The 23089-nt window shown below is 45.3% G+C and overlaps 1 protein-coding gene across 1 annotated transcript in view; it reads right to left on the bottom strand.

The window, feature by feature from the left end:
- DISC1 (DISC1 scaffold protein) overlaps nt 1-23089 on the bottom strand; it is a 307604-nt gene that overhangs the window by 225929 nt on the left and 58586 nt on the right. Inside the window, exons 4-5 of the mRNA XM_047088671.1 lie at nt 18530-18659; nt 13676-13911 (exon numbers count right to left, since the gene is read on the bottom strand). Coding sequence (XP_046944627.1) covers nt 13676-13911; nt 18530-18659 — 366 coding nt within the window. The remainder of the gene's footprint in view (nt 1-13675; nt 13912-18529; nt 18660-23089) is intronic.

Raw genomic sequence — 23089 nt, forward strand, 5'->3', positions numbered from 1 at the left:
TTCTTCCTAAGGAATACAGTAGTCCCTGCCTTGTTTGTGGTCCACCTTCCACGGTTCTAGTCACCGGTGGCCAACCAGTCTGGAAGCAGGCGACGCTCCTTCTGAGGTCTCGTCAGAAGGTCAATAGTACACTAACCGCTACGTCACAACACTTCCATCACCCGCCTCACTTCATCCCATCACGGAGGCATGTTTTCATGTCACGTCATCACAAGAAGGGGTGAGTGTAGTACAAGAAGATATTCTGAGAGAGAGACCACATACACATAACTTTTATCACAATACATGGTATAATTGTTCCATTTTATTATTAGTTATTGTTGTTCATTATTAGTTATTGTTGTTAATTTATAACTTAAACTTTATCATAGGTATGTATGTAGAGGAAAAAACACAATATATGTGGGGCTCAGTGATACCCACGGTCTCAGGCATCCACTGGGTGTCTTGGAACGCATCCCCATGGATAAGGGGGGCTGTGGTAGGTGAGGCCTCGTGGGAACCCTCACCTCTCTCAGAGGCACCATCAAAGCAAGATGGTGGGAGGTTCCACCTCTGTCCTCACTTCCACTACAGTCCCAGCATCAGTGAAGATTAAAGGCCATGACTGATCTTGACCGTCCTGCTGTAGGTGGAGCTTTATATGAGGAAGAAGAGGTTTAAAACCCAGCGTCTAGGGGCACCTGGGTGGCTCAGTCAGTTGGGCGTCTGACTTCAGCTCAGGTCATGATCTCGCAGTTTGTGAGTTTGAGCCCCGCGTTGGGCTCTGTGCTGACAGCTCGGAGCCTGGAGCCTGCTTCGGATTCTGTGTCTCCCTCTCTCTCTGTCCCTCCCCCACTCATGCTCATTCTCTCTCTCTCTCTCTCTCTCTCTCTCTCAAAAATAAATAAACATTAAAAAAAAATGGGGCGCCTGGGTGGCTCAGTCAGTTGAACGTCCAACTTCAGCTCAGGTCATGATTTCACAGTTCATGGGTTCGGGCCCCACGTCGGGCTCTGTGCTGACAGCTCAGAGCCTGGAGCCTGCTTCGGATTCTGTGTCTCCCTCTCTCTCTGTCCCTCCTCCGTTCATGCTCATTCTCTCTCTCTCTCTCTCTCTCTCTCTCTCAAAAATAAATAAACATTAAAAAAAATGGGGCGCCTGGGTGGCTCAGTCGGTTGAACGTCCGACTTTGGCTCAGGTCATGATCTCCTGACTCGTGGGTTCAAGCCCCATGTTGGGCTCTGTGCTGACAGCTCAGAGCCTGGAACCTGCTTTGGATTCTGTGTCTCCCGCTCTCTCTCTCTGCCCCTCCCCACTTGTGCTCTGTCTCTCTCTATCAAAAATAAATGTAAAAAAAAAAATTTTAAACCCAGCATCTGTTCGTTAAGATCTCCATCTCTTAGAACTTTTCCTAAATTCCATCTCTTAGAACTCTTGCTCTGTTTGACTTGTATCTTTTGGATAGTTTCTTTTCATCGACTGTGTATGGGCTGTACAGTTTTCCACAAAAATTCATATCTTGAAGTCCTAACCCCCACCCCCCCACACACACACATCTCAGAATGTGACCTTATTTGCAAATAGTATCATTGCAAATGTACTTAGTTAAGAGGAGCCTGTTAGGGGGGGCCCTGCTCCACTATAACTGGTATCCTTATAAAAAGGGGAAATTTGGACTCAAAAACACATACAGGAGGACAGTAGGGAGAGACACAGGAGAAGAACATCACCTACAAGCCAAGGAGAGAGACTTGGAACAGATCCTCCCCTCAAGGCCCTCAATAGGGCCAGCCCTGCCCATACCTTGATCTTGGACACCTAAGCACATAAACGTCTCTGTTTAAGCCACCCACCTGCAGTCCTTTGTTACGGCAGCCCTAACACACTCATGCACACTGGCATGGGGAGGGGGACGTGTGGAGAGCCAGAAGGCTGGAAGGACGGACCAGGGCTGTGCAAAGGGCACCCAGACGTCTCAGCCTGAAGCCTGTCTCCAGCCAATGCAAATGAGTCCTCTCTGCGGCCAAGCTGCCAAGGCCAGAGGTTCACTCTGTAAAGCTCGGAGTGACAGTGCAGACAGCATCTTGCTCATCTTATTCAGAAGACCTATCGCCACATTAGGTATCTATTTGCTTAAAGAATCCCACCCCATAGTCAAAGAGCAACCAACCACAGTTCACTCCCTATTTCTCCAGACTTAGGGAGGCATAGCTCAAAAGGCTTTTAAAGAAACTTGAAGTTGCACTCTCTCTTAGTAATACTTTCAATACTTCCCGTAGATCCAGACATCAGAGGGCCCTGCCCTGATCCTCTCTACTCCTGGAGTGAAGCATCCACAAGGCCAAAGGTACTTGCCCATCCAGAATTGGGCCAGGCAGCCAAGACCAGAAGTGCCTTCCAGAAGAGCCTTGAGCCTGCTTCCTGCCAGGGTGTCCTCTCAAGGTACCCCTCTCAAGGGTGGAGCACGGCACAGGGGACACACCCATAGGTCCAAGCAGTGGTCATGCGGTGGCTACTTCGAAGGTATGGATATTTCTTGGACATGCAGGCCGAGTATCCACATGTAAAACCCATCAGAATCCCAGGGTGGAAAGATAGGGTCAGGGGGGGCATTCCCTTGGTCCCTCTTCCTCTGGGCCACAAACGTCAGGCAGGCCTGGATGAACTTCTGTGTGTTCGTGTCTTAGAGAAACTACCTCTCACTTTATATGATATTCCTTTATTCTTTCTGCTTCCTCCTGTCGTCACCACCCCTGGCACCAGCCGTGGCCCTACATGTTAGACTCACACTCAGGATGCCAAGCACATACCGGCCCCAAACATGAGCCTTTCAACCACAGACCCCATCCCTACTCTTATCTGACCCTTGCTGACTACAAGAATACTAATGATGCTCCGAGAATTCCACCACCCCACTAACTCTCTGCGAGACTTTGCACGAGTCGCTTTTTTCTGGAGCTCTATTTCCTTACCTGCAAAGCGAGAAAGTTGAGCCAAGTTATTTCTGAGAAACTATCTGAGATTCTTTTACTGTTCTGCCTTTCAATATTCTCTTACCAACATTATTTTGTCTGCAGAGAGCCAGAGAGTCTAAAAGACACAGAGGTCATATAAAGTGCCAGAGGACGTTAGTGACAGAGGCAGAAATAGAGGCCAGACATCTGTCATTTTTCAAAGCAAGGCACGGTTTTTCAGCCCTCAGAACAGAGTTGTGCAGAAAATCTGCCGCCTATTGGCAGTCACCTGTCCATCTCTTTGCATGTGTATACGTGGCCTGATGCTGAAGCTCCATTTTAGCAAAAAGCTCTGGGAAAGGAGGATTATCAATTTCATCTCTGAACAGCCTTCTCCCTGACCTCCTTTCTCTCTCCCCGTTCGCAATTCTATCCCTTGTGTCTTGTTTAATAAAAATAAGTTAAAAAAACGAGAGATTGTTACTAAGGCAAGTTAGAAATGACATAAAGGGCAAAATGACAGCCACCCTCGCAAAGGCATTACTTGGGTCTTGAATTTAAAAAAAAAAAAAAAAGTGCAGGAATCTGTTGACATTAACAACCTTGCCAATTACTGCTCTGTCCTCTAACCTTCTGTCGGGGGCAAGTGGTTAAGGAAATGACAGCAAAAACAGCTTTAGGAAATGCAAGATTTTATCTCCTTGGCCTTTTCCTTCTTTGGACCCTTCTTGCCTCACGGTTGATAATGTCACATGTCATCAGTGGGACATACCCAGGGCACAGACCAAAAAAAAAAAAAAAAAAATGCCAAGAAATCCTCCAGGCTTCAGATGATCTCGGGAAGGCATGATAGGGCACATGTACTCATCAGGAACAAGCCATTCTTTAAGTCTATAAAAGCTATGGAGCTGGTTACCTGGAACATTTACCCTTGGGGAAGCCCTCGTGGTGCAGTGGAGAGGGTTTGTGCCCAGGGGCCGAAGCTCTGGCAACCTGTGGCCATCCTTACCACCTCTGGCACAGCACACAATTTCGGGCATGCTCAGTGGCAAGGACAGGAGCATGACAGCAGTGCCTGCTCACATGGCAGACACCCATATTCGTCCTGGGGACCTTGGGAAGAATGAAGTCCAGAAAGATTTTTTAATAAACGGTTCATACAAACAACCATGACTGTATCAGCGTAAGAAAACAGTTTGAGTAATCTGACAGAAATCAAGCAAATGGTTTTTTAACCAGGGTAAAGTAAATATGTGTGATATTTCCCTCTCTGCCCCAAGCAAAAGAGATTAAGTGAAAGAAATGAAGAAAAACAAGCCACAGAAACACTCCAATGTTCAGTCCTTTGATTTGTTCTCTGGATATGGATGGATCTCATTAGTGACTCGTCCTCTTACTGAGTCTTTCTCTGAATTCCGGGGATCCGGTGTCTCAGCTCTAACTGAAACACTACACTCTCGAGAGTTATTGTGGTAAAGTCCGACTTCCCCAACTAACTCAGCAAACTGAGACGGAGATGTCGTATTTTGTAAGACTCTAAATTCTTAATAAAATGTATCTACGTAGCTTATATAAGTACTCCTAAAGGGGACAGCAGAGAGAGAACGAACAAGAGCGCACAAGGATTTCCACCTTCTCGAAAAGACTTCCCGTGGTCAGTGGGGAGCTGATGCGAAGACAGGCAGCAGAGAGAACCAGCGCTCGCGCTGAATTCACTGGATTTGCAGAGCCTCGCGAATTTACTGACAGCAGTAAGACGGAGCAGTTGTGCGCACGCTCCTCGCCCGCCACCCTTGCCAGTTCCCGCCCCCACTGGGAGAGCGCCTGACACCACAAGAGTCACAGCTTGCCTCTGAGGCCAGGTCCTTTAACAATCACATGTTTATTTCCAACTGATTAACCTGGTATTTGGCTTACCCAAATACTCCTAGTGTTAATTCAAGCAGATCGTTCAGTGCTTCTCAAACCATCTTACTCCAAACCAAAAGTGTAATTCATAGGCCAGAAGCATTTAGATTTGCAGGCATTTGTCTATCTGTAAGGGATTTTAAGCTGTCTAATGAAGAAGAAATGAGAGCGGGAGTCAAAAATATGAAAAGCCTTACATTCAGATCATAAATACTCTGCTCTCTACCCCTTCCTCTTACACACAAGGAGAAAATAAATTACCAGCCTTTTGAAGACTGGTAACCAAGTGGGCTCCACATTTTCAACTTTTATCATAACCCAAAGGTATTTAAACATTCAAAAAGATTTCAATTCTGGGCTATAGAGCTTTTCTCCACCAAACTCCTGTGAGTCTAATCCTTAAAAACACTACAATGTGGTTCAAGGGGGAAATGAGGTTGCCTCTGGGTTTACTCTGTTAAGGGATTCAAAGGCAACTTCAGATTTCCATTTCAATCACCGTCCCCCTAATTCCAACTACTTAATAAGTGACGTCTCATTGCTTTTTTAAAGAACTACCCTGAACTGCTTGCATTTCCATTTAATATTAACATTGCAAAATGTGTGCTGTTTTCCTAAATTTATAAACATGTATACTTTCCATAACGATGAAGCGTGCCCAAAAGGTTGTACTTTCTGCTTTGGGTTTATGACGCTTTTCTGAGTCATCTTTAATTACCTGCTGTCTGTCGAAGAACAAGCATTCGCACAGTAAAGCCTGCAAAACAGTGTAAACCTTACATTTCTCTCAGGCTCTTTCAAAATCTGCTGACCAAGCTACAGATCTGTCAGATGCCTGAAACTAGAAAATATTATATATTTTATTTCCTAAAATGTTTCAATGGGTAAACTAAAGATACACACATTTTACTAAAGACTTCAAAAATAGATTGTTGATGAACGAAATGAATGAACATCAGGAAAAAAATCCAGCTGCCTAAACAAGCGACTGAATAAAAAAATCAAACACCAATATCAATACAACTCAGAGAAAACTGAAGAAATTTGTCCAAAAGGATGTACAAAGTAGTCACGATAATGGCAGCCAAGACGAAGAGCTTAAGAAAAATGACCTTAATATATAAAGTGCAGGGTTTCTACAGAAACCTAGAGGTACTGTTTCGGGTTGTCCCAGCAGCCTAGGAATCAGCACAGAATGGGTTAATTAAATTAGTAATTAAATTAGTAGTTAAGAAGTGCTCTTAACTAACTAAACTGCCACGACCAATGAGCTGGCATTCCCAACCTGGGGCTATTCCCTACAGTCACTTGAAAAGGTTGTATCTGAGCAGAACAGAATTACCTTTCACTGGAAGTGCTTTCAACCTTCAGCTCAAGGTCTGAAGAACGGTCTAGGGGTGTGTTCAATTAACATCGAAGGGTCAGAATGGGGAACAGTAACGTGTAACCTACAAACAGGGAAACACTCTTGGGATATGTCAGGAATAAGAAAATCAGTGGAAAGGAACAGAAGATTGTAGGAGACACTCAAGTTACAAAGAAGTTAAGTACACAACAGTTCTCAAGGTGATCACCACAGAAAATAAAACATTGAAATTGACCAGAAGAGAAACTTTTAAAATAGGCCACATGCATTCAAGTATGCCGAGAGATGGCTCACAATCGCAATAATAGAAGAACTGGCTGCAATCACTTTAAAATGATTATCTCCCATCTTTAAGAATCCCTGGGGTTCTAGCTGAAAATAGTTACTCCGATCGCTAAATTACAGAAGAGGAATGGATAAGTCTACAAATTACAAGCCTCCCAAGAAGAACCACCTAAGTGACGACCGATATTGTAAATTCCTTGAAGGAAACAAGGCAGAGATAGAAAATCATACTAAACTTAATCTAGCACAAAATGAAGTTTTTTAAAAAATATCTGTACGTAAGGGGAGATTCCTCCCCTGAAGTTCTCAAATATACTCAACAAACACAGAGTTTTTTGTCTTCTTGGAGTGAGTGGCCACTGCACCCACCCAGAGAGGTGGTAGTTTCTTTCAAACCCTTTCCTTCTTTTCCAATCCTTTCCTTCTCTTCCAAGTTGTGATGGGTATACTTTTCTCATTGCATGTAATGATGACCTTCCAAAGGACACAGGAGTTGACGGCAGGGAGTTGCATTCCAAACTCTGAGCAGTAGCTACAATGTGGGTTTGGGTTCTAGCCCGCGTCTAGTGACATGCTGGTCATTAGCACTGACTCACTGAGAAAAGACAGAACTTGAACACCGTGCCCTGCAGATGGTCACAGTCTGCAGGGAACCTGGCAGGGGAACTCATCTGGGGGCCATTAGGAACAGAATGACTGTGTTTTCAAACTGTTTGTCTTAGCTGACTGCACAAAATCTTAAAGTGCAAAAGTGTTCTAGATCCAGAAGGAACCTTCAACATTGGCTGGTTCAAACCTTCATTTTATAAACAAGACTTCCAGCACCTGGAGGGCCAGGACTGGCTCCTTGCCCTCTCTGACCTGAAGCAGTTGGTTGCCTGTGTGCAGAGAGCTGTTTGCTCTGATCCCTCTCAGGTGACACCAGGTGATCTGTGGGGCAGAGAGACAACCATCACCAGTCTGGAATGACATCTATTCTCTTTTTACTTGGACCCACGGACCCATGCCCTGGCTAGCCAGACTTCTCTCCATTGCCTGCCTGGGCACTGGGTTCAAAGCCCCAGTCTCATATGCAAAATGCGCATAAAACAAATATATTGTCCAATATATCTTATAGAGTCACAGTGAACAAAATTAGCATTCTATAAACACTAGCAATGTTAAAATTAATGTGTGATGATGATTACAGGTCTAAGTAAGAAAGAAAGACATGATAAATATGAGATTTGAAAGGCACACCTACAGAGCAGTCCCAAACAGTGATGACACTGCTTTAGACACACTGCTACAAGGACACATCAATCTTGATTTGCTACTGTGCCACCAACTCAATGCACCGACTGTCTGGAAGAATACTGCCTGTCTCAGCAATTCCTGGGGAAAGCAAGGCATATGCTTTACAATAAAGAAAGAAAAGTCAGAATCTCCTGAACAGCAGTTCTAGCAACGACAGAGCCACCATTGCCAGAGGATCTTTTTTCTTTCTTTCTTTCTTTCTTTCTTTCTTTCTTTCTTGCTTGCTTGCTTTCTTGCTTTCTTGCTTTCTTGCTTTTTTTAGAGAGAGAACGGAAGAGAAGGGCAGAGGGGGGCAGAGAGACCGAATCTTAAGCAGGCTCCGTGCTCAGTGCAGAGCCCTACATGGGGCTCGATCCCATGACCCTGGGATCATGACCTGAGCTGAAATCAAGAGTCGGAAGCTCAACTGACTGAGCCACCCAGGTGCCCCTGCCGAATGATTTCTAATGGATTAGTTCCATACAGCCACTGCTTTTGACAGACCTATCAGGTGACGGACAGAGGCAGAGAAGGAAGAAAAACAAAAACTAGACGGAGAGACTGAAGAACGCAGCCACTCAAATGGAGAGAGGCTGGGAGACCTGAGGGGCTCTCCTGAAGCGTCGGCGCTGCCCCACTTTGGGGCCACCTCACGCAACCACCCCAGGACACAGGGACGCACAGCCGCCTCCCTGCACACACTCTAGGGATCCACCATGCTCCTCCTGGAAGGGTGTGGGAGGCTGTTTTCCAATCCAGGCCTTGCTGTTCACTGTGTCTCCTCACTCTGGTAAGAAATGTATCTGAGGGGAAAGTGGGACTATTGATTTTTTTTTTTTTCTCCCACTCAATTGTGAACCGCTGAATTTCACTATGTCAAGTCTGTCTTGAAAGGAACCGTGATATCGGCCTGGGCTGCTCACCGTGGACTGGGTGACAGGGATGTAACCCAGATGCCCGAGCTCCTGAACCGTCTGCCACCCTCACCGGAAAGCCCAGAGCGCTACACGACAGGGAGGAGGGAGCAGCCCCGGCTTGCCGCCCACGGCCCGTGCTGCCCAGTCATGCTGACCGAGGTCCCGGGTGCACCAAGGTCCAGCCAGCCGCCCTGCAACCAGAGGTTGAGTTCGTTTCACAGTTTGTGCCAATGGTTTGTAAAACGATGTGACACATTTCCTCCAAATGCGCGAGAAACAATTCATCCATGAGCTTCCAGGACACATTTCACGTGAAGCATGAAAAATTCCAGGAGCTGAGGAATGAAGAACTCGACCACAGGCTAATAGGAGCCAGCCACAAGGATCTAAAGAATGTTAGGAAGTACCGTACGCAGCCCTCATCTCTACTGTTATCACTTGTGATTATTCCTACATTGCTTTATAGTTGGCCACATGCTGCTGGCCAGGGTCACAGCCCGACTCTTCCCTGGTGTGCAAGGCACACGGAACTACAAAGGCCGGGGGCTGAGCTAATGGCACTGGAGAGAGATGAGCTATAAGTCGTGACCTTCCTCACTTTATGCCAAACAAACAGATGGAAGCTCACACCCCACATACAGGGATGTGGCTCAAGGAAAACCCCAGAACCTGTCACATCCTTCCTCTCTGTGTCCCCATCCTTCTTCCCACCCACACCCCTCACATCCAATCCCATTACCGATAATGCGAGTGGAGTCAGTATGGGATGGAATGAGAAGGGACGGTTAATGTGGACAGAGAATCAAGCTCACTGGATAAAAGACATCCATCTAGACCTCTCCCAGTAAAGGAAATTTACAAGGGAAGACAAGGAGTATGTTTTAAGGGTTGGAATCCTGGGAATAAAGGAATTTCGGATGAACATATCTTTCCGGTGGCCCCTGTCCTTTATACCTCCCTGCTCTGTCGGCTTCCACACTGTGGAGTCTCTGATTCCCAGGGCCTTAAAAATGTTCCTTGACCACTGAAGGAAAACCATTTTTGTTGGCTCTATCAAAAGGCAGCTAGGATACCGCTGAGAAGGCAGCTCTTCATTCCATCCTAAGATATTTGATCCAAAATGCAGACAGAAAATTCAGAGGGCCGCTTTGACTTCTATTAGAATGTCCAAATAAAAGCCACTGGGTCTCTGGTCCCCAGCATACAACCTTCTACTTCCAGTCCCTCCCTGACATCCTCCAGATGATTCCCAACAAGCAACGCTCAGAAACGATGGCACCATGCAAGCACGCAGTCTCCACCAGTGACTTTCTCAGAAATGCCGATTGCTATCCTAGTTCCTTTTCAAGTTGAATGTGTAGTTTATCCAGGAAAGAAGCATATCCTTCCCTTTGAACTTGCACATTACTGAGTTGAGTAAATCAGAAACAGCTTCTTCCCAGACAGCAACCTGGGTTCTGAGCTGGTCTCTATGAAAAATCTTCACCGGTGATGATGATAACAGCTGTGATGTTGAGTGGTCTGTTTCTCCAGATATTTGTAACAATACCAGTCGCTACACCTTGTCTTCGTAAGACTTCAAGATTGGCCTATTTCACAATTTGTCAGCATCTCCCCATCTGGCCTAAGAAGAAACTCTTCTCATAAAAAACAAAGATGTTTGTCAACAAAGCTACTGATGCACGGAAGACCCATTCTTCTGGCTGGGGTTCCTATGAGATACGCCCGCCCCCCCAACCCCACCCAAGTCAACATCTTCTAAAAGAAAACCAGTATCTCATAGGAAAAACTAAGTTAACAGGATCATGCACGATTAGTTAAAAATACTAGACCAAGCACTCTCTGATCTATGAAGCCATATGACTGCACGCTGGCTCCTTTCAACTTCTCCATTTCTGGGAGTCCATGTTGCAGCCCATCAGCTTGGAAAAGGTGTGACTTCCTTCTTAAATGGAAAGCCCACATAATAACAATGATTTTTCCAGTTAATATTTTTGGCCAGGAACAGCGTGAAGCCTCACCTCCCTAGTGTGGAAGAAAGGAAGCTGATGGGTCAAAACCTGTACCTACACACCCCAAACTCCCCTAAGACAGGGAGGAGCCTGCCTGTACCTCTGAGTAAATAAAGGAGATGCCAAGGGTCATCCAGATTATGTGATGCCCCAGGGTGGTCACCCTCCAGCAATACAAAACTCCGCTCGGTGCCGGCAGTGCTCTGAGCTCCTGATGAACATCCCAGGCTGAGAACTTGGGCAGAATAACAGACTAGAAATGAGAGGATCCAAGCTAGGGGCCCCGCTCTATCAGCCTACTGTACCATGGGGATCCTTGTTTTACACGAAGAGAAATAACTTCCTTGGAGCTCTGGAAAGAGACTGTCTTTTATTGGTTCGGACGCCACGGCCGCTGTGGATGTATACGAGGTCTCTTAGCAGCTGCATCACCAGGAAAACTTCTGGAGTTTTTGCATCTTCATCTGTAAAATGCCGACAAGGAGGGTGGCCCGCCTGCCAAACCGGGCTACTCTGATCGCCACGAGTTAGTGTGTGAGAAAGCACGCCCTCTACATCTCTGTACAGGCCCAGGACACACCCGCAAGGGTGCTGCCCATGAATTCAGCTCAAAACACAGAGGCTTTGTGCCACACTGCAGCGGATTCTAAGTTAAGCACGCCCCAGCTCCATCCCGCAAAGAGTCATCAGCTTGCGGGAGAGAGGAGAGGCATATAAGAAACCTCTGTGCTGTTAAAAGCAAAAGGAGAAATAAGTAGGACACATCTGGATGGCAGGACCAAAAAGGGATCATTTTAAGTCTCACGTGTAAATATATGCATGTGTAAAGAGAATAATAAATTCGCATGGATATGTCATCTTATGCATTACACATGATACATGCATATAATGTATAATACAATGCACCTGTTACTATGTGCATACGGATGATACATGACATACAAAGTATATACTATACATATTATATAGACTTGTACTTATGTATGCGTATGTACGTGTGTGTGTGTGTGTGTGTGTGTGTGTGTGGACACATAAAGATGTAGAATGACTTCCACAGGAAGCAGGAGTGAGAAAGATCCTTACAGGCTGAGGCAACAGTATAAGGATACATATGAAGGTGCAGAGGGAGAGCACGTGGCATAGTCAGTGATCAGTTTCCTTTAGTTGAAATTTGGCAACAATCCAAGTCTCTTCTTCTTCTCCGTGGGCATGAGTTAGATTTCTGAAGGGAAGTATTAGGGCCGGAAGGGGTCCTGAGCACCTTCCTAGAACAGCATCTGGGGCTGGCTTTTCTTGGCTGGATAGGATGTGATATGTGTATAAGAGGGGACCGTTATTCACTGAATAGTCTAAGACACATTGGGACAGGCAGTTTGAAGGCCTTCAGGAGCCTGAAATCCCATAATAAAAATGACAAGTGGAGGGGCACCTGGGTGGCCCAGTCAGTTGAGCTTCCGACTTTGGCTCAGGTCATGATCTCACAGTTCATGAGTTCAAGGCCCACATCGGGCTCGCTGCTGTCAGCACAGAGTCTGCTTGGAATCCTCTGTTTCCCCTCTCTCTCTGCCCCTCCCCCACTCATGCTCTCTCTCCTTCTCTCTCAAAATTAAATAAATATTTAAAAAATAAGTTTTAAAAAATGACAAATGCCTGGGTGGCTCAGCCAGTTGAGTGTCTGACTCTTGATTTCAGCTCGGGTCATGATCCCAGGGTCATGGGATCAAGCCCTGTGCCAGGCTCTGTGCTGAGCCTGGAGCCTGCTTAAGATTCTCTCTCTCTCTCTCTCTCTCTCCCCCTCTGCCCCCCTCCCCAGTTGCACTTTCTCTCTATATATAAAAAAATTAAAAATGTTTAAAATATTTAGGAAAAAAAACCGACAAGCGGTAACCATAGTAAACTGCTATAAGAGCTTTATATGTGTTAGCAGCTGGTCCACATAACAGCCCTGTAACATAGGCGTTATTATTATCATCCCCTCCCCCAAATAATAAAGGATTCTAGCTGCCACGTGGCTGAGTGAGGATAATCAGATGGCGGAGTCCATGTTCTCAGCCACAACAGGCAGTTAGTTTTATGAAGCACTGTCTTCGGCAAACCAACGAAGCAGAACACGAGTCGCCCCCCCTTGCTCGACACCCACAGCACTTGCAGACCTCACTACCCAGCTGCAAACTCATCCGGGCACTCCTCGGCTTTTTATCTAAAGCACGTGGATGTGCGAGTTCTGTCTTTCACCAAAATAGGAACATGACATTGAAGTATAAGACAGTGAAGTGCCTCTTGTGGGCACTGCACAATACAGAATACAGACAAGATTCTCACTCCACAGGAAACAGATAGGAAACTCGGCTGAGAAGGAACAGACAGCAGCTTAAGTATCAATTTTGCCTCTTATTGGGACTTCCGGCTAATTGCTAACCTTGAACTTTGTTTTCCTCATCTATAAAGTAAACATGATAATAGAAGCAACTCATAAAGCTTAGCACGATGCCTGGCAAAGAGTAAGCGCTCAATAAATGCTAGCTATTATTAACAACCATGCATTCTTCCTGACAGAAACACTGTCATTGACTGAGCTTCCCCCTCTTAACGGCTCACCACCCCCCCACCGCCCTCAGGGAGAGTATAATTCACCTCTCTTCAGATGATTGTCCTCAGCCAAGACTGGCATCAGAATTTCCAACAGACCTCAAAGGGAGAGAAGATGCCCCTGGGGATAACTTAGTACACAGTAGAATGGGAAGGAATATGGGCATTTAGTAGGTTGGGTTGCTGGCCAGGTTTTAAAATACCTCGAAATACTCAGGTCTGCCCCACACAATGAAGAATTCTCCTGTTCAAAATAATGATAGTGCTTCTGCTGAAAAACTACAGCCCTGCTCAGAAAATTCTTGGGTATGAGGGACAGCAGGCAGCATCAATCCCATAAACAGGTCAAGGAGGCGAGTGATCCAAAGTCAGTTAGGAAATCAATACCTCCTTACGGCGTCAGGTGGTTCTGCATGGAGGGGAATCTGGTTGGCTAAGGCCAGGGTGTCGTGCAAGGCCTTGCTGACCTCCTGCAGCTCGCCCAGGGACAGCCTGCCCACCAGGGCGGCCAGGTCGCAGCCCTGCCACGGGAGCAGCCGCTCTTGTTCTTCTATTTCCCTTCTCAGTTGCTCATCTTTTGCTTCCAGCACAGACATTCTTGCTTGGAGAGCTTCGATTTCTTTCTGTAGAAAGCGGAGAAACCAGATTTTATAAGTTAACCCTGCTCGTGGCAAACCGCTCTGCTGGTAATGAGTCCGTCAAATGAAAGTCAGCCATATGCGTGAGAGCCGTGAAGCTCCCCTTCTGAGCCGGGCAGATTTTTGGAGGTTTGCTGAAGTGGAAAAATCACGCCAGCTTTGTATTTCTGATTAGTTGGCATAAGGAAAAACATTCTCTCCCAAGTATTAAATAACTATGGGGGGTGAGCCAGGAATTTGACTTGGAAGAACCAAGCAGATACATAAATGACTTACTTCCTTTCGGGCAGAAGAGCTACAACACAGAGCAGCAAACGTCATGTGCTTGAGGTACGAGCTAAGCAGGTAACACAGGTCACAGACCGAAAAAGAAAAGCAGACAGTCCTTGGTCGGTCTGTCCCCAACCATGAAAAGTTAGTGTGTAGAGAAAGATTAAAAATCACAATTTCCTGGGGCACCAGGGTGGCCCAGTCGGTTGAGCTTCCGACTTCGGCTCAGGTTGTGATCTCGCGGTCCATGAGTTCAAGCCCCGCGTTGGGCTCTGTGCTGACAGCTCAGAGCCTGGAACCTGCTTCGGATTCTGTGTCTCCCTCTCTCTCTGTCCCTCCCCCACTCATGCTCTGTCTCTCTCTGTTTCTCAAAAATGAATAAATGTTAAAAAAATTTTTTTTTTAAATCACAATTTCCTAAGTCTACAAGATTGAGAGAGCAAAGGGATGCTGCAGATAGTTTGATGCAGTCTAAGGTTCATAAAAAATATTAAGTAAATTTAATTTCCACTAATATAGCAAACCAAAATCCAAAGAATCTATAGAGTATCATCCACTCTTGAGGTCAAAGAAGAAAACAAGCAGCAGGCAACTGAACACACATCGTGTGCACGGTGTTAGAGCACATAATCATCTCACAGGGCACGGTGTTCTGAATTGAAAATGAGGCTCTTTCCGTCACCACCCTCCCATGATGTGTGCATGGGTTTCTGGCTGATAAGAGCAGAGCGCTAATCCTGGGCGCCTCCCCAGCTCTTATCCACATTGTCTTAAACCCAAGGTACAGATCACCTACAACTGCAACCTCCTGACCCCACTTCCAGTAGGGGGTGGGGGATAGACTCTGAGGCAGAGCTGAAGATCCACCCCTAAGACACGCTAAGAAGAAGACAATGTGTGTCTCCATTGGTCCAACGCTACAGTATTATTGCCATTGTTTCCCAGTTAAACTCCCCAACTCTGCCTCTGCCCAAACCTTGTTCCTTTCTTTCTTTCTTCTTTTTAAACTGTGGTAAATACATGTAACATAAAATTCACCACCTTAATCATCTCGTTAAGATTTTTTTTTGAAGTTTATTTATTTATTTTGAGGGAGAGAGTGGGGGAGAGACAGGGTGAGTAGGGGAGGGGCAGAGAGAGAGGGAGAAAGAGAATCCCAAGCAGGATCTGCACTGTCCGCATGGAGCCCAATGCAGGGCTCGAACCCACAAAACCGTGAGATCATGACCTGAGCCAAAATTCCAAGCACCCCATCTTAACCACTTTTAATGCCAGTTCCGTGGTACTGAGTACATTCACACTGCTCTGCGACGACTGCCGCTGTCTGTCCAAGAACTCGTTTCATCTCATAAACCAGAACTCTGTCCCCATTAAACTCCAGCTCCCCATTACCCTGCCTTCCCCCAACCCTTGGCAACCACCCTTCTACTTTCTGTGTCTATGAATCTCTAGAAACCTCATAGAAGTAGAATCAGAGTATTTGTCCTTTTGCTTATTTCACTTAGCATCATGTCCTCAAGGTTCATCCAAGTTGCACCATGTGTCAGAATTTCCTTCCTTTTTCAGTCTGTACAATAGTCCATTGTGTGGATGTACCACATTTGATTTATCCACTCACCTACAGAGGGACACCTTTTGGCTATCGTGAATAACGCTGCTATGGACATCTCTTTGAGGCCCTGATTTCAATTCCTTTGGGCATCTACCCAGAAGTAGAATTGCTTCATTGTGTGGTAATTCTATTTTTTTTTTGATGTTTATTTATTTATTTTGAGAAAGAGCACCAGCAGGGAAGAGGCACACAAAGGGCGGGGGGGGGGGGGGTGGAGAGGATCCCAAGCAGGCTCCAGGCTCAGTGTGGAGTCCTATGTGGGGCTCGATCCCCTGACCACAGCATCACGACCTGAGCAGATATCAAGAGTCAAACACTCAAAAGACTGAGCCACCCAGGTGCCGCAGTAATTCTATTTTTAATGATCTGAAGACTCACTGTGCTTTTTCATAGTGGCTCTATGCCCTATTCTTTGTTTTTTTAATTTATTTTTTAAAATTTGCATCCAAGTTAGTTAGCATATAGTGCAATAATGATTTCAGGAGTAGAATCCGGTGATTCATCCCCTACGTATAACACCCAGTGCTCACCCCAGCAAGTGTCCTCCTTAATGCCCATCACCCATTTAGCCCATCTCCGTATCCAAAACCCCTCCAGCAACCCTCAGTTCTCTGTATTTAGGAGTCTCTTATGTTTCGCCCCCTCCCTGTTTTTATATTATTTTTCCCTCCCTTCCCCTATCTTCATCTGGTTTGTATCTTAAATTCCATGAGTGAAGTCATATGATATTTGTCTTTCTTTGACTAATTTCACTTAGCATAATACACTCCAGTTCCATCCATGCTGTTGAAAATGGCAAGATTTCATTTTTTTTGACTGCCGAGTAATACTCCATTGTGTGTGTGTACACATACACACACACACATACACACACACACACCACATCTTCTTTATCCATTCATCCATCGATTGACACATAGGCTCTTTCCATACTTGGGTTACTGTTGATAGTGCTGCTACAACCATTGGGGTGCATGTGCCCCTTAGAAACAGCACACCTGTATCCCTTGGGTAAGTACCTAGTAGAGCAGTTGCTGGGTTGTAGGGTAGTTCTATCTTTAATTTTTTGAGGAACCCCCATACTGTTTTCCAGAATGGCTTCACCAGTTTGCATTCCCACCAGCAGTGCAAACGGCCCACACCCTATTCTTAACACAGAAGTCAAAGTGATTCTTTAAAATGGGATCAGATTATGTCACTTCACTGCTTAGAACCCTCCAACGGCTCCACATTCCAGTCAGAGAGAAGCTCAAGTGATTACAAAGGTGTGCAAGGCCCTGCAAGATCCCTTTTCTCTCTGACCTTCTCCTCCACCATTCTATCCTAGCCTGGCCTCCTGGCTGCCCTTTGCATACAGGAGGCACATCCACACTGCAGGCTTCACATGGCTGTTCCCTCTGCTTTAATCTCACTGTTCAATGAGTTGACCTGAGCCTACGCATGATAGCTCTTACCACCCTACAACAGGGTAAGTAGATAATTTAGGTATTTATTATGTTTGCCATTTCTTATGTATCTCCCCACGCCCACCCCTACTAGAACATCAACTTCATCCTAAGCATTCAATCCTAAGCATTTCAAACAGTATCTGGCACAGAGGAGGCATTCAAATACCTGCTGAATGAATATCCACCTCTCCCCCAGAGTTCTGCCAAGAACATTCCCTGCAAACACTAAGTATCCCGAGCTAAAATTATTTTCTGTACACTCTGACATCAGCAGGAATTATGTAGACCATTAACTGATACGTATTCTTCAAAACCAAAAACAAGATTTCACATTTTCACCCGAACTTTTGTGGTAATGCTCATTGAATATATAAGCATTCAGTTTATTGGAGAATATTTTCAAATTGTGATGACTTTTGCTTCCCTTTGCCACCTTGCTATTTGGGGGATCTGGGTGGGCAAACTCAGATAACAAGAATACCCTGCATGAGGGAGTGGGGATGGGAGGAGGGCGGTCCAGTAACTTGTCCAAGCTCCATAAACTGATCTAAATTCATTCTGTTATTTAGAGCCTAAACCAAGATTAACTCTTGGGTATTAAAGACCCATGCTCCTTCTGGAAGTCCAGATGCCTTCAATGGATGCTTCCTTCTTGTTCCCCATTCCTGCCTCAAAGCCTCCAGGTTCCAGCAGGTGTGGACCCAGCTTTAAGGTGGGGGTAGAGGAGCTTTCAACCTCCTGATTGCCTCTTGCCTTTAAGTCAGTGCTGCTCCAAGACTTCTAGCCCCTGGCCAACTGCTCTGGGCCAACCTGGACATGCAATGCCCGCCAGCTTTTCCCAGACATGCCAGCCTGCCCAGTCCCTACTTACAACTCTGCCCTCTAACAGCTGCTCCTAACTGGATACGATTTTCCATAAAGGATTTTCATAGCACGGATTTCTTCCTGCTTTTCAAAAGAACCTCGTAAAGGTCAAAATGATAAGAGGTGACAAATTGGCCTGGCAGACAAGGAAAGCGTATTCAAAAGGTAATGAGGAATATCGAAAACAGGCACAAACACCACTGAGCTTTCAAACCCCTAGTAGGTAATGAGATTCCTACAAGCCCTCCAGCCATCTCCACCCATCTCTCCCTTTTGTACTTCACGGGTGGACGGCCAAAGCTCTAATTGCTACATTCAAGCAAAGCAAAGATCCGCCCTGCCCCATGTGGCTTAAATGGGTAAGAAAAATGCTGGCCTATTTCCTGAAGATTCTTCTTCACCTGCTTACCTGCAGCTGCTGCTTTTCTTGAAGAAGCCAGTCTCGTCTGGTGATGGACACACGCAGGGCGTCCTGGGCAGTGGGTTCGAACCGCTTTGGCTCCATTCTGAGCAGGGCTTGGGCGCCATCACTGCTGGCCCTTAAAGTAAAACATGCATATTGGTACAGAGGTAGAGAAGCTGAAATCCCCAGATCTACAAAATGTTGAGAGAAAGAAATTTCAGGGGCACCTGGGTGGCTCAGTCAGTTGAGCGTCCGACTCTTGATTTCGGCTCAGGTCATGATCCCAGGGTCATGGGATCGAGCCCTGCGTCGGGCTCTGCGCTCAGGGTGTAGCCTGCTTAGGATTCTCTCTCTCTCTCTCTCTCTCTCTCTCTCCCCATCCCACCTCCCCTGCTCATGCTCTCTCTTTCTCTCACTCTAAAATTTAAAAAAAAAAAAAGAGAGAGAGAGAGAGAAATTTCACCAAGTGGCCACCAGCTGTTCTCACACTTAGGGAGGTCATAGGGATGAGGTCCCTAATGTAAGTTTCTGTTTTAATTACAATCTGTTGGGGCTTTTGCTTTTTCACCCATAGCCAGACTGTTTTACACCTGCATCGTCCAGTACCATAGCCCCTAGTCCCATGTGCTATGTGCTGAAATTGTAAAATACGCCCCCAGATATTTTTGTTTTTTAATTAGGCTCCATGTCCAACATGGGGCTCAAACTCAAGACCTTGACAAGATCAAGAGTTGCAGGCTCTACCGACTGAACCAGACAGGCGCCCCCACGCCAGATTTTAAAGACTTAAAGAGGGCAAAAATATCTCAATATTTTTTGTGCATTACAGGTTGGAATGCTAATATTTTCAATGTATTGGGCTGCATTAAATATTTTGTAAAATTAATTTCACCTGTTTCTTCTTCTATTTAGTGTGGCTACTGGATAATCTGAAATCGTGCCTGTGGTTTGCATTATGTTTTATTGGACAGCACTGACTTGATCGTCCAGAGCCAAATTCCAGGCTGTGGAGATTAAGAAGAGGTATGACTGGTTTGCAGATGCCTGGGTCAGAGCTTCTCAGAAAAGGTTTGCTAAAAGACTGTCAAAACCCACTTAAAATCTGGCTCTGTGTCTTTTTCCTGCAGGAGTTGACACATTTGGTCAAAGCTGGGGGAAATGCAGCATAGGCTTGAGCTCATGCTGGTGAGTTGCCTTTGTAAGGGTCTTGCGGGCATTTGTCCTTAAAGGATGACAAATTCGTCCTTAAAGTATTCCATTTCTGGCTCAATGCAGTTGGACAGAAAAATATATATATACCCTAAGTGAAAACCCATGTCAACCATTCAAGGAGGCTACGGTCTAGGAAAACACCACCAACTACAATTAAAAAGCAAACAACAAGCTGGGGAAAATATTGCCAGTCAGGAATCAGAAAAGGGAAAAATATTGCTAATTTCAAGAGTTCTATCAAACCAAGAAGAATAAAGACGAACACGTCGATCAGAAATTCAAATAAAGGAATTACAAAGAGTCAAGGAAAATGTTTACCATCAAGAATACTTTTCAGCGCAAATTCACACAACATAAAATATCATTTTTCACCTAACTGGCAAAGGTTTCCAGGAACCATGATTGTTTGGTGAGGGAAGGGAATAAGAATTTAGCATAAAATATAATATAACTTGGATCCTATATTCCCACTCCTAAGAATTCATCATATGTAAATGATCACAGATGTGCACAAAGATTGACTGCAAAAATACATTTTTTAATAGCCCAAAACTGAACACACACAATTGTACCCCAAATGAGGACCAGAGCAGTCAACAACGGCAGTCACTCTATGCAGCCACTAAAATTAGGTCACCAAAGAAGATATAACCCCATGGAAAACGATCACTTTTTTCAAAGCAGCTATTATGGTAATATGTATACTATGAAACAACTATTGTAAGAAAAAAAAACACATGTATATAAAAGATAAAGAAAATATCCACCAAAATGTTATCAGCTCTCACCTCTGAGTGGTGGAATTTCTTCTTTTGGCCAATCTTTGATGTTCTAAGTTTTCTCTAGTAAGTGTATGTTATTTTTAACACCATAATGGAAATGTTTTCTACCACATACACTAAGTAGCTACACTGTTTACTTAAATATTTTAACATAGCCAACCTGTCTGTTGTAGCCCTTGGACAAAACAGACATGTCTGTGTTTGAAATCAACCACATTTCATACATTAACGATCAAGGGTGTCATCCCCTGTGGGAAAGCAGGTATCCGAAGGCAGGTATGCCTTCAGACAGTCAAAGGCATAAAGTACACCTGTCCCCTCCCTCGGGATCTCCTTCCAGAGAGCTGTACCTAGCCTGCACATGCATGCCAACTTCAGGATTCAGCAAGTAGGAGCACAAAGCTGCATGTTCTCATCTCTGCATGCACACAGGGTCTCAGTCCCTCCACGTTTCTCGGAAAGAAAACAACTCATTGTTTTTAGATTCCATTTATGAATGGAATTACATGGTATTTGTCTTTCTTAGTCTAGTTTATTTCCCTTATTTCACTTAGCATAATACCCTCTAGGTCCATCCATTGTCCCAAATGGCACAGTGTCGTTCTTTTTTATGGCTGTATAATATCCCACCATGTATATGCACATGCACATGTGCCACGTTTTCCTTATCCATTTGTCTCCTGATGGACTCTGAGGTTGCTTCCATGTCTTAGTCACTGTAAATAATGCTGCAATAAACAGAGGGATGCATGTATCTTTTTAAATTAGTATTTTCATCTTCTCTGGGTAAATATTCAATGAATAGACAAAAACCAGAATACGACCTATGAATACAGAGAACAAACTGATGGTTGCCAGAAGGTTGGGAGTTGGGGGTTGAGTGAAATGGGTGATAAGGAGATACAGGCTTCCAGTTCCGGAATCACCGGAGTCACCGGAATAAAAGGCACAGCCTAAGGAACAGAGTCAATGATATAGTCACAGCCATGGAACAAGACACATGGTAGCTACACTTGTGGTGAACACAGCATACAGTATAAACTTGTCAAATCACTAAGTTGTATACCTGAACTAATGTAACAGTGTGTGTCAGCTATATTCAAAAAGGAAGGAAGGAAGGAAGGAAGGAAGGAAGGAAGGAAGGGGAAGGGGGAGGGAGGAAGGAAGAAAGGAAGGGAGGAAGGAAGGAAGGGGGAGGAAGGAAGGAAGGAAGGAAGGAAGGAAGGAAGGAAGGAAGAAAGGAAGGAAGGAAGGAAGAGGAAGGGGGGAGGGAGGGAGGAAGAAAGGAAGGGAGGAAGGAAGAAAGAAAGGAAGGAAGGGAGGAAGGAAGGAAGGAAGGAAGGAGGGAAGGAGGGAGGGAGAGAGGGAGGAAGGAAGGACGAAAGGAAGGCAGGGAGGGAGGAGAAAATGAGTAACTGATCCTAAAGTGTTTGTTCTTTGTTCAAGGAAGAAAGGAAGGGAGGAAGGAAGGAAGAAAGGAAGGAAGGGGGAGGAAGGAAGGAAGGAAGGAAGGAAGGAAGGAAGGAAGGAAGGGGAAGGGGGGAGGGAGGAAGGAAGAAAGGAAGGGAGGAAGGAAGGAAGAAAGGAAGGAAGGGGGAGGAAGGAAGGAAGGAAGGAAGGAAGGAAGGAAGAGAAAGGGGGGAGGGAGGAAGGAAGAAAGGAAGGGAGGAAGGAAGGAAGAAAGGAAGGAAGGGGGAGGAAGGAAGGAAGGAAGGAAGGAAGGAAGGAAGGAAGGAAGGGGAAGGGGGAGGAAGGAGGAAGAAAGGAAGGGAGGAAGGAAGAAAGAAAGGAAGGAAGGGGGAGGAAGGAAGGAAGGAAGGAAGGAAGGAAGGAAGGAAGGAAGGAGGGAGGGAGAGAGGGAGGAAGGAAGGACGAAAGGAAGGCAGGGAGGGAGGAGAAAATGAGTAACTGATCCTAAAGTGTTTGTTCTTTGTTCATCTCCTTTCACTCTTACCCCATTTCGTTCAAACATTCTGAAAAAGCAAACGCCATCAAGCTCACCCACTATGTGCCATGGACTGTGCTGGGTGCTAGGGACCCAGCAGTAAAGAAGACTTGGTTCCTGCCCAGAGCAGGGGAGACACACACCAAAAGGAAAATATAAGGCAACAGACAAATGCTCAACCCAGGTCTCAAGCTTATTACTCTAGGAGTTGAAAGGTGGAAGTGAGTCTCCCACTTCCTCAATCTTAACGTGGCATTTACAAATGAGGGAGCCAACCAAGCACTGCAGCTCTGATATTTTTGGAAACAATGGTAGAAAATAAGTCACCTCAGCTTTTCTAAGTTGTGAAACAGAAGCTACAGAAAAGGGAACCCTCCTCGTATTCCTGGGCCTGACACAGATTCACATTCTCTGAATAATCTCGAAAACTGCTTATTGTAACAGACCACGCAATTTAGAAATTTATTTTAAGACCTGTTACTCTCTGATTCATGTGCTTGAAGGCAAATTACAGGAGTCGTTGTAATAAAAATGCTTAGGCTGATCATAATAAAACAAACTAGCATGAGTTGAGAATTTTCTGTGCACCAGACACTATCATTTTTGTCACACTCACTTCTCCTTACA

This window comes from Lynx rufus, unplaced genomic scaffold, assembly GCF_022079265.1.
Source record: "Lynx rufus isolate CCGP_SWC_20201006 ecotype Redwood Valley unplaced genomic scaffold, mLynRuf1.p SCAF_25, whole genome shotgun sequence".
Lineage (NCBI taxonomy): Eukaryota > Metazoa > Chordata > Mammalia > Carnivora > Felidae > Lynx > Lynx rufus.